Source organism: Sylvia atricapilla, chromosome Z (assembly GCF_009819655.1).
Source record: "Sylvia atricapilla isolate bSylAtr1 chromosome Z, bSylAtr1.pri, whole genome shotgun sequence".
NCBI classification, from domain to species: Eukaryota; Metazoa; Chordata; class Aves; order Passeriformes; family Sylviidae; genus Sylvia; species Sylvia atricapilla.
The window spans coordinates 18714118-18725929 of record NC_089174.1 but is presented as its reverse complement, the minus strand read 5'-3'; the positions used below and the strand labels follow the sequence as shown (position 1 = coordinate 18725929).

The window sequence follows — 11812 nt, the reverse complement described above, 5'->3', positions numbered from 1 at the left end:
TCCAGCGTTGCCTTCCAACCCCTAACAATTCTGCGACAATGCATGCCCATACGTATGACAGCGTACGAGCCGTATGCAGCCCGCAGGCCCGGGTGCCACAGCGGCCGCAGGGATGTGACACAGGCGGGCACCCACCCCCGGCACGGCCACCCCCGGCACTGACACACACACCCCCGGCACACACACCCCCGGCACACACACCCTCGGCACGGACACACACACCCCCGGCACAGACACCCCCGGCACAGACACACACACCCCCGGCACGGACACACACACCCCCGGCACAGACACCCCCGGCACAGACACACACACCCCCGGCACAGACACCCCCGGCACACACACCCCCGGCACAGACACCCCCGGCACAGACACACACACCCCCGGCACACACACCCCCGGCACACACACCCCCGGCACACACACCCCCGGCACGGCCTCCCCCGGCACGGACACCCCCGGCACACACACCCCCGGCACACACACCCCCGGCACACACACCCCCGGCACAGACACACACACCCCCGGCACAGACACACACACCCCCGGCACTGACACACACACACCCCCGGCACAGACACACACACCCCCGGCACAGACACCCCCGGCACAGACACCCCCGGCACAGACACACACACCCCCGGCACAGACACACACACCCCCGGCACTGACACACACACACCCCCGGCACAGACACACACACCCCCGGCACAGACACCCCCGGCACAGACACACACACACACGGCACGGACACACACACCCCCGGCACGGACACACACACCCCCGGCACTGACACACACACACCCCCGGCACGGACACCCCCGGCACGGACACACACACCCCCGGCACGGACACACACACCCCCCGCACGGCCTCCCCCGGCCCGGCGCGGCCGCTGGCGGCAGCAGCCGCTCGGCGGAGCGCCGCCCCCGCTGCTGGGGGAGGTCAGGCCGGCGGTAGCGGAAGCTTCTCCCTCCCTGCCGGCGTCCCGGAACCAGGCCCGCCGCCGCCGCCTCCTGCCCCGGCCCGCCGGCGGCATGTCAGCTCCCGGCGCCGCCTCCCGCAGGTGACACCCGCCCTTCCGCTGCCGCCGCTTCCCCTCCTATATGGGCCACCTGCTTTCGAAGGAGGCAAGGAGCCTGAGCCGGGACCGCCGCCGCCCGCGGGGGAAGGTGCCGCCGCCGCGCAGCCGGAGCTGCTTCCTGCGCGGGCCCTGCATGCTGTGCTTCATCGTGCACGGCGCCAGCCCGCCCGCCCCGGAGCAGCCGCTGCCCGCCGGGGACCCGCTGCCGCCGCCGCCGCCCTACGTGTCTCTGACCGCCGCGGAGCAGCGCGTCGCCCGCCGCCTCCTGCGCCTGGCGCCCGCCGCCTGGGAACCTCCGGGCCGCTGCCAGCGCCTCTTCTTCTCCGGCCTGCTGCCCTCGCCGGTGCGGGGCCTCCTGGGGCCGCCCGGCGAGGTCTCTTCCGAGATGGTGTGCAAGCGCAAGGGGGCCGGGCTGCCCGCCTGCCCGCCCTGCAAGCAGCCGCGCTGCGCCGCCGCCGAGCCCGAGCCGGGCGCCTGCCAGTGCCCGGCGGAGCCGCAGCTGTTCGCCCTGCCCGGCGCCGCGGGGGACAGCGGCGGGGGCGCCGCCGGGCAGAGCGGCGGGGGACAGCCCGCCTCGCCGCCGCCTCCCGCGCCGCAGGACGGCAAGGAGCAGGGCCGGGAGGAGGAGAAGGAGCGCGGCGGCGAGGCGGGCTGCGAGGAGCCGCTGGAGCACCCCGGCGACAGCTGCCGGGAGCTGCCGCCGCCGCCCACCCCGGACATCAATCAGCTGCCGCCTTCCATCCTCCTCAAGGTGGGTCAGCACGGGGGCGTGGACGGGCCGGTCCTCTCCCCTGGGATTTGGGAAGGGCCTGCGCCAGCCCCCGGGCGCAGTTGTCGCCGGGCGGGCTCGGTGCTGGCGGGAGCCGGAGGAGGCCAGGCCGGTCCGGAGCTGCCCCAGCTCCTGGCTTTGGGGTGACAGATACGGCTCTGGGGGTGGTGTTTGCTTTTGGTTGTGTCCCGTTCCCCAAGCCCAGCTGTTTGTCGTTGGAAACGTTGGAAACGGCGTTGTGAGCCATTACCTGGGGGTGCAGGCACACAGATCAGGTCCAGAACCTGTCTAGTAAATGTTTTGATTGTACCCGTTAACTTCTTAAGGTGCCCTTCACAGGTCGAGTTTTGCTTGCATCACTTGGTGTAGTATTCGCCAAGGGGGGCCTGTCGCTGTATTTAGTGCTTCCGTGGGTGTTGGAGCTACATAGACAAGTTTTCAGCGTTGATTATTAAACAGTTTGTATTGCTGTGTGTTGTGGATCAATTTTGGCCTTAGTAGTTCCATAGTGTTTGCAGCCTTCTTGAATTACTTGCTTTCATAACCTCTTACGCTGTATATCCAAGGAACAATCTCATCTCTCCTGTCCCTTTAGCTGTCTTTCTGTTCCTTTAATACTGTTCTCTTTTGGACAAAAATACTTTCCATTTTTAAGCTCCTCTCTTGACCACTGCGCTGACTTCCTTCAGCTAAACATTAGCTAAAAAGAAGAGCCTAGCTGGAACTGAGCCGGTGGTGTTTTTCATAGTCTCATGTGAGTGTGTCTTTAAATTTTGGGGGATAAGTTTTCAGGATTTCAGGAGTTTCTCCGAGGTCAAATGGCAGAACTTAAGGCAGGACATAGTAACGGAGGAGTGAGAGACATGACTCTTGGAGTTCATATTTTGCTCGTTGTATATCCAATGTAGAAAGTAATTCCTTTGCTCTTTTGTTGTCAAACAGTAAAAACCTACTTCATCTGTCTGTCTTGCACATAACACTAATTCTGTGGGAGGTTTACTTGGTTTGAGTGTTTTTGTTGTTGTTTTTTGATGGTTTCATTTTTTGGTTTGTTGTTTTGTTTTTTAAATACTCTTAAATGTGTTAGTATGTCATGTTTCATAGATACACTCTGCAAATTAATTCTAAGCAAATAAGGACTCATGAGCTATCATCTGAATCAATCTCATCTGTGATTCCAAAATTGAAACAGTCTTGTAGTTCTTCTAGAAAGGAGTCCATTTGTTTTCAGCCATTACTGGAAGATAACTTTTTTCTTTGCTATTTGGTTTTAGGTTTTGAAAGTGGACTCATTTGGGTAGTGTAGCTGAAATACTTTTTGATCAATGCTATGAGTACTTTTCTGTGGTAACTTTTGGTATTCAGTTTCACTTTTTCAAAAACACCTATTCATAGCTCTGCCATAGCTTTAATAGTGAAAGATGCCATTTCTATCTTACCTCTGGACTAGTTTAAATGTTATTTAATCTCTATTTTATATAGACCCAATATTTCATTCTTACCTGTGCTTTCAAGGTTCTGGGGGTTTTATGTTTGATTCCTTGTTTTTTTTTATAAACAAGGAGTTTTGTTTTAACCCCAGCTGGGAATTAGGTACCAGGCAGCCACTCACACACCACATCCACAGACTGGTTGAGTGGAGAATTCAGGCAAAAAAAGGTTACCTTGTGGGCTGTGATGAGAACAGTTTAACACCTGAAGAAAAATGAAATATGCTACTAACAGTGTTTGAATAAAAATGAGGTTAAGAAAGAGAGATCCAGCTGATGCACAATACATTTGTTTTGTACCAGCTACAAAGCTCTGTACCAGCACTTGAGAAGAATTCTGTCCTAGCTGAAATCAGGACAGATGTCTACCTTCCCCAATGATTTTGTCTGTACAGTTGCCCTATGGTCCAGTTCCTTCTGCAATGTCTTTGAAAAAATAGGCCATTATTTCCAGCACCATGGTAGGAGCCAACCTACACACCCCCAAATTTGCCCTTCAATTCATGGCTGTACTATTAAGTTGGGTTTGTGGTTTTGGTTCTTACTAGATTTTATATATATATGTGTGTGTGTATATGTTATAAGATATATATTTACAAGATATGTGTATCTTTATCTATATATCTGTTTCCTAACTATTTCATTGTTTTGGGTTTTTTGGTTGCTTCCAAAATAAACTACTCTATGGAACTTTTAACTTCAGATGTTTAGCCAGGTGTCCTGTCAAACTGATTTACATTTGCCTTCTTATGATGGATTTTGATACAGCTAGAATATCCTAAATACAATCCTTTTTCCAAAGCTGTCATTTTATTGTGACAGGGTGGAAGACAAATATACCCAAAATCTTTACTGAGCTTTTTGCAATAGGTGTAGGAGATACAAACCTTAATATGAGGACAAGCAATTCCATCCTGAGAAGCGTTAGAGGCAGATCCTGATTCTTTTTTCCTTGATTCCACATCTATGACCCTCTGGTGCAGTGGTGCTGGTGGAGGAGTGACTGTCACCAGTGTCTGTAGGTGGCCTAAAGCCTAAAGCTTGTTAGTGTAGCTGAAATACTTTTTGATCAATGGTATGAGTACTTTTCTGTGGTAACTTTTGGTACTCAGTTTCACTTTTTCAAAAATATCTATAGCTCTGCCATAGCTTTAATAGTGAAAGATGCCATTTCTCTCTTACCTCTGGACTAGTTTAAATGTTATTTAATCTCTATTTTATATAAATGTTATTTAATCTCTATTTTTATAGGTGGCCTAAAGCCACCTACACCACTAAAGGAAATACGTAAGGAGCACCTTTAGTAAGAGCTTGCTCAGGTGCTGTTTAGCTGTTTACTAAAGAAGACTGTGGTTCAGTCTCCTTCAAGCCAAGTGTTTGGGATGGGTGGAAGCTTTTGTCAGACTGAAGTTGGCCTGCAGATCATTAGATGGGCCCTGCTGGATTGGGAGGTTCATGGAGGATCAAACAGTTGATCATGTTTCCCTGGCTGGTGAAGAGGTATCCTGGTCAATATGAAATAAAAGAATAATGCTTCCACAGTCAGGGGTTTGCGTTTTGCTTTTGGTTTTGCTGCTGAAACTTGTATGGGGAAACAATGTTGGGGAGTGGGCAGAGTGTCATCTTTAGTCTTAGAGGAGGGTGATTACATTTGACTAAAGGGTAATTTAAAGACATTCTCTTTTAGACTCAAGAGGAATTAAAAATTACAGATCAGTCAGCTATAGATAGCTTGACTGTGAAGTAGACATGTGTGAATGAAAAAAAGGGAGCTGTTCCTAAGCATGCACTACAGAAAATTACAAAATCTTCTGTTGTATATGATTAAGTTCTAAAAACTTTGAGCTGTAGGTCCCACATTTGTGCATATTGAAGTGTCACTGCTCCTTATTCCTGGAAAACAATACAGAAAACCAAATCTTCCTGTTGTACCTGTTACCTCTTTGCAGTACTGCTGTTTAATAAAAAAAGGTGTAAAATGGTCTGCAGACTGAGCCATGATCTTACAAGAGATGCCAATTCATACACTTCAGATTTTTTTGATGTGTATTAACAGGAGTTCTGTGTGTAAAACACAGTTGGTGCTTTTAAAGCCTTTGCTAGAGTACTGCATTAAGCTGTGGGCACTGGGATCTCCTTAGAAAATCCACACACAAATGTGACAGGGATCAGAGGAGCTCCAGAGGTCATGAAAAATATGGCCTATTACATACAGTAGTTGGAAGATTCTGGACAAAATGACAGTTGTTCAGGAAAAAGACTGTTATTCTCTTTAGTTTAGAGTAAATTGATAGAAAGTTTAACTGTATTCCTGTCCTTTGCTGAATAGAAGGAAATAATAAGTTTAATTTGGGCGAGATACTTAGATGTTCTTACACTGTATAATTTTCCAGATCTTGGCAACAATGGTTTTCTGTCTCTTTGGTTATGTGACAAGCTGGGATTTCTATTTATTGATGCTTTTTTTAACAGCAAGGGGAATGCCCTTATCAGGAATGTTTGGTGTGTGCTTGAACTTGCTTTACAACAAAAGAGTCTAGAATATCTTCTGTTTGAGGTCCTCTTTCTCAGTTTGCTGATTTTTTTTTTTTTTTTAAGCATAAACATGTGCCTGTAGCTCAGACCTGTCAGTTCTGACTTCGGGCTAATGCACTGTAAAGGGAAAATAAGTGTGTGTGTAATATATATGTGGGTGTGTATTTTATTTGATGTAAGGTTTTCACAAATATATTGTTACTGTTATTTGAAGCACTACTGACTCCTTTTCTTGTATCTTTACTCAATGCTTTCTTATTTTGCTTGTTCTTCCTTTGTTACAATAAGTTACAAGTTTTCTTTTGTTGCAGTGATAACATTTTTTATGATAATGTTGATTGATACAAAATGCATTGCTGCTGTTCTTGGACTGCTAGCAGTGAATTTAAGATAATCTGAGTGATATGAAGTGGGTTTGATAGACAAGACATAGACCTTTAATTTTATCTTCTGATTTTTGAATGCTGGTGTTTATACCTGAAATGACTTCATGTGCATTTCATAGTTGCACTGTAATTTTCTTTCTTTAATTTTTTTTTAAATTCTTTTTGGCTTGTCAGGAGACAGAGGCATTATAATACATCATTTGGATTGGACTTTATCTGCAAGCTCATTGAGTCACTTTTGTAATACTGGCTTTCTTTCCTATATATGCTGATGTACCTATCATATTATCCTGTATAAAGCTTGTGTTGAGTCTAACTTAAATGTAGCACTAAGAGACAAGGAATGGGGTTTGAACCTTTGTAGCTGATGCTAGAAGGTAAAATGTCCTTTAATTCCACTACTAATTTGCCTGAACTCCTTTTTCTTTAGCTCAACACAACAATGTGGTTTGTTGTGGATTTGTTTTGGTTTTTTGGCTTCTTGATTGTTTCTTGATTCTTCAACCTCCTAAGGGGCCGTCCCTCCCCTCCCCTAACTGTTTCAGGGTAAAAAAAAGAACCTCCTCAGAGAGAAGTGGAAAGAGCCCTGTTTATTAAGCAGGCAAAGCACTCCCCAGTACGATAAATTGAACAATACCTGATGACAAGAACTCCATGCCGCTCTGGAGAGATGACAGATTTGGAAAAGAAGTCCCTCCTGTAGGTGGCTGCTCTGTCTCAGTCCCTCTGGTGCTGGGAAAAGTTGCTGCACAGGGTCGACCTCGGTGGGTTCCAGGTGCAAATCCCCAAAGTGCTCCCCCAGGTCCTCAGTCCAGAGAGATTTTAACAGTTCCAAGGGAAGGCGAAGAAAGGAAAAACAAAGCCACAAAAAACACTGGAAAAAAACCCCAAAACCAACCAAAAAAAACCCCACAAATACCCAAAACACCACCCCAAACAACAACAACAACAACAAAAACCCAAAAACCAAACCAGGAGGAAAACAAAAATGAAGCTTCTCCCACTCAGCTAGCTACATACTAACTAACTGAAAAAAAGGGAGTAAAAAAGAAAAAAACTCTCCCTCCCACGCCGTGTGCTGCTGACTCCAACTCTCAAGGCCAGCCAGCAGAGGTGGATTTCTGAAAACAAACTGCCTCTCCCTGCCCCCTGCTCCCAAACCCTACAGACGATTGGGGATACAGACATCATTACATCACCATAGGACAATTCTCTGTTCATTTATTTGTTTCTTTTTTTTCAGGTTGCCTGAACCCGTGTTTGATCTTCCACAGATTTTGCTTTGCTTTAGTGTCTGCTTTTAAACTGGCATGGTGACTCAGAAGCACTGCCAGGTGTCTTTTAGTGAGGACAGTTGGGTTTCTGAGAGTAAAAATCTTTGTGAGCTCCTGCAAGTAAATCTACTCTGCTTATTGGTCAGAACTCTTCCCTTCCATTAGGAGGACAGTAATTTCTTACAGACAGAAGCTAATCTTGTATTCTGCCTGGCAGCTAAGGCAATCTGTGAGTAAGTGGCTGGTAAGGACAGTGTTTCCTTTTGTAACTTCTGGCTGTTTGTTCCTGCCGCTGGTTTTATCCTCTGTAGAGTGATCATGCATTCGCAGGGCAAGTAAATTCATCTGGCTAATATGACACCAATCTAATGTTGCAAAACTTTTCCTTAGGATCAGCTACCTGAAAAGACTTTCTCTAAGGACAGTCACTAAATCCAGTGCTAAAATTCAAGTGACTGGAAGTAGGGGACTCTGATAAATGTTTGCTATGACTAGCAACTTGCCAAGAGAATCCTGCTTGTGATGTGAAATCGCATCATCTCTTTTCCTGGCTGGCACATTTTTCTTAATCACAAGAACAGTTTTAACTTGATTTCCTTCATGGATGTACCGAGGCTCCTTTCAGAGGTGCGTGAGCTCAATGCTTACATCTCTTTCATAAATTCAGAATTGTTTGTATTTCATTTGTTCTTTTCAAGTTATGTGTGGGCAAAGTGAAGAAATATCTTGAAAACAAGGCAGATAGTTCCTTCTTCTCTTACATATGATTCTTGAGTTTTCTGAAATAGAATGAGGTAGCCTTTAATAAATATAAATATACTGGTAGCTTAACTGCTCTATGCCTGCAATTAGCACATACTGTGTTTTACTGGTCATAATAAAATGTCATGCGCTAAGCATGTTCTTTTTGTCAAGTGGTACTTGAGAAATATTTTTGTTAATGGAATTTTAGTTAGTTGCTGAAAAAATTGATTGAACAAGTGAGCAGTTTTCCAAGAATGAATGCCTGAAGTTACTTAGGCACCATGAAGTGGTTGAGTGTACATTTTATTGTTCTTTTGTTGTTAATTTCATAAGCTTTTTGGTTTCAAACAAGTCTATCTGATGCAGTGTAATGAAAATGATGTTGTAGATACCTGTTCTTAAATACAAAAGAGTCTTATTGATAGAGGAGAGCTTCATTCACAAAAACGGAACTATTTATTTCAAATTTAAATGATGGAAAGAAATAGGGTATGCATAGATTCACCTTTTACAGTTTCTTCTGCCATGGGGCCTGTATTTTGTTCATGTCCATAGGAGGCATACCTTGTTCTTAAAGTTAGCAATATCTTTTTAAAGACTGGTATTAGCAATCAACTGGATTCTCTTGAGTCCCTTCCTGAGGCAAAAGCATCTTTAGTATGTGCAGTCCTAATTAAGACTCCTTGATTATGGTTTTTAATGTTTTTTTTAAATTAAGATTGTCTTTTAATAAGTTAAAATTATTTATTGAATTATGTTTACTTTATATTAGATTTTTGTGATGCAAATTGCTTTTTAGAAAATTTCATGCTGAGGATATTGTGTTAGCAACCACACAAACAATTTTCTACAACCAAACTTCCTTTCATAGTAACTTCAATGGATATGGTTGACTTTTCACTGTTTTCTTTGATAAGAAGTGCAGTTTTCTTCTTCACTTGATTCACTTTGAGGATTCACTTTGCGGCCAAAATGACCAAATATTTAAATACACAATAAATAAATTCAGTACATGGATTTCTGATTTTTTAAAACTGATCTTTTATCTTTTAAAAAAATATATATTTATAGGATGCTTTGTCTGGTTTTTTTGTTTTGCTGGTTGTTTTTCTCCTCTGTTCATCCTGAAATACTAACATTCTGCACAAATGTTCAAAATAGTCTTTTCTGAACACACAGGTTGAACTGTAGCATACATTTAATATAAAATCAGTGGGAAAGTGTTATGGGTTTAATGTCTGAGGCCCATTATGCAAGACTTGGTGGTAAAGAAGATAGTTCCACAGAATAACTTTATGCCTAGTTTTTCTGATGGGACCCCTCGCTAATATTAACCAGCATTTGCTTTCTCTCTCCTCCATGGTCTTATAAAATACTCTAAAAAGTTGAAGAAACCACCAAAACTTGGTCAGGAAGTATTTGTTGGTGATCTGAATTGTACTGTGCAAGGACTTGGTTTAGCTGGTTTAAAATTGATTGGACTTCACCCAATTCAGGATGGTGAATTGACTCATGTGGGGTACTGTGAAATTACCTGTGTTTTATTGTTTTAAAGGTAAAACAGTGTGGCTTTTCTCTTGTAAGGGATTTTTATAGGTGTATCTATCAGCATAAAATTAGACTGTTTGAATTGAGAGAAGTAGATTGAATGTAATCTGACTGAAAACTTTCTATGTATATTAGTTGACTTTTGCTGTTGTGGGCATTGCATTTTGGTATTTTCTTTTGATATGGGATCACTTAGGTTGGACAGCATCTCTTAAGATCATTTAATCCAGCCATTAACCTGGTACTGCCAAGTCCACCAATATACCATGCTCCTAAGGCACCTACATGCCTATTAAATATGCTCAGGGATGGCAATTCCACCACTGCCTTGAGCAGCTTGTTCCAGTGCTGGATAACCCCTTCTGTGATGAGATTTTTCCTAGTATCTAAATTAAACCTCCCTTGCCTCAACATGTGTCCATTTCCTGTTGTCCTGTCAGTTTTTGCCTGTTCAAGGAGGAGACCCTGAGCCCCCCTGGCTACACCGCTCCTTACAGGCAGCTGTAGAGAGCAATAAGGTTACATCTGAGCCTCCTTTTTTCAAGGCTGAAAACCCTTTTGTTGTTTCCCGTTCAGACTTGTGCTCCAGACCCTCTCCCAGCTCCAGTGCCCTCTGGACACACCTCAGGGTTTTTCTTGTAGTGAGGGTCTCAAAACTGACCACAGGATTGAGGTGTGGCTTCACCAGTGGCCAGCACGGGGATGGTCACTGCCCTGATCCTGCTCCCACGGTTTCTGGAGTACAGCCATGCAAGGCATTAGCAGGCAGTTTCTCCAGTATGTTTTGTCAAAGCAGACTGTGTCACAGACATCACTAAATTGCAGGCAGACAAAATTCACAGCATTTCACTTACTCCACCATGCAGGTTTCCTGGTCATAGGAGCAGACCAGGTTGGTCAAGCAGGACCTGCCTTTCACAAGGCTGGCCCTGGCTGGGCCTGACGCCTGGTTGTCCTGTGTGTGCCATGTCACAACACTAGAGATGATCTGCTCCATACCCTTATCCAGGACCAAGGTCTGATTGACAGGCCTGTAGTTTCCTGGATCATCCTTTGAGCCTTTTGTGTAGATGAATATCACAGTGGCAGCATTCAGTCAACTGGAAATAGCCCTGTTAGCATCCAGGACTGCTTGTAAATTATGGAAAGTGGCTTGGTAAGCACTTCTGCCAGCTCCCTTAGAGCCCGTGGATCCCATTTTGCCCTGTAGACTTGTATGGGTCTTAAGTGGTGTAGCAGGTCACTGATCATTCCCCCGTAGATTATGGGAGGACTTCATTCTGCTTCTTGTCTTCCAGTTAGGTGGACTGGGTGCCTGAGAGCAACCAGTTTTGCTTTTAAAGACTGAGGCAAGGAATACATTACTGGTCTTTAATAAGTCCGTGTGAACAGTTTTATTTCAAAGCAAGAACTTGTTAAAGAATTTACTATGTCTGGAAGGTATGATAAGGTCAGTGGGGAAGATCAGGTATCCTTAACTTAAATGAGATGTAGCCTGAAGGCTCAGAAAGTCTCTTGCAGCCATTGAAGGGAAAGAGAAACCCAGTAATCTTAACAATGACATGAAAGAGTGAAGCAGGAGGAACTGACATCTGCATTAGGAATTTGAGCTGAAAGAGGATGAGATGAGAGAGGGGGAGCTCCTTTTCCAGAACTATGTGTCCTCTACCCCTGCCTTTTCCAGCAGGGAAAATAATGTAAAATGATTCTAGAGAAAAACTATTAAACCTTTTTATTCCTCCTTTACAGTGCTTAAGGATATTTTGGTGTTTGGATGAGGGATTAGAAAGAGTTGAGGGAGAACAAATTGAATAGTGGATATGAAAGTCTACATGTTTGAGTACAATTTTCAGGAATTAAATGTGCTGACTAGTAGAACCATTGCCATCCAAGTTATCTGTCATAAGCAGGAATTAAATGAACACACTTGTGAGTAGGAATGGTTTTAGCTTTCAGCTGTATTTATGCTTCCTTGGGAATTA

General features: G+C 44.9%; 1 protein-coding gene across 1 annotated transcript in view; it reads left to right on the top strand.

Moving 5' to 3' along the window:
- Nucleotides 1–975: 975 nt before the first annotated feature.
- FBXL17 (F-box and leucine rich repeat protein 17) overlaps nt 976–11812 on the top strand; it is a 275881-nt gene continuing 265044 nt past the window's right edge. Inside the window, exon 1 of the mRNA XM_066339699.1 lies at nt 976–1835. Coding sequence (XP_066195796.1) covers nt 1107–1835 — 729 coding nt within the window. The 5' untranslated portion in view covers nt 976–1106. The remainder of the gene's footprint in view (nt 1836–11812) is intronic.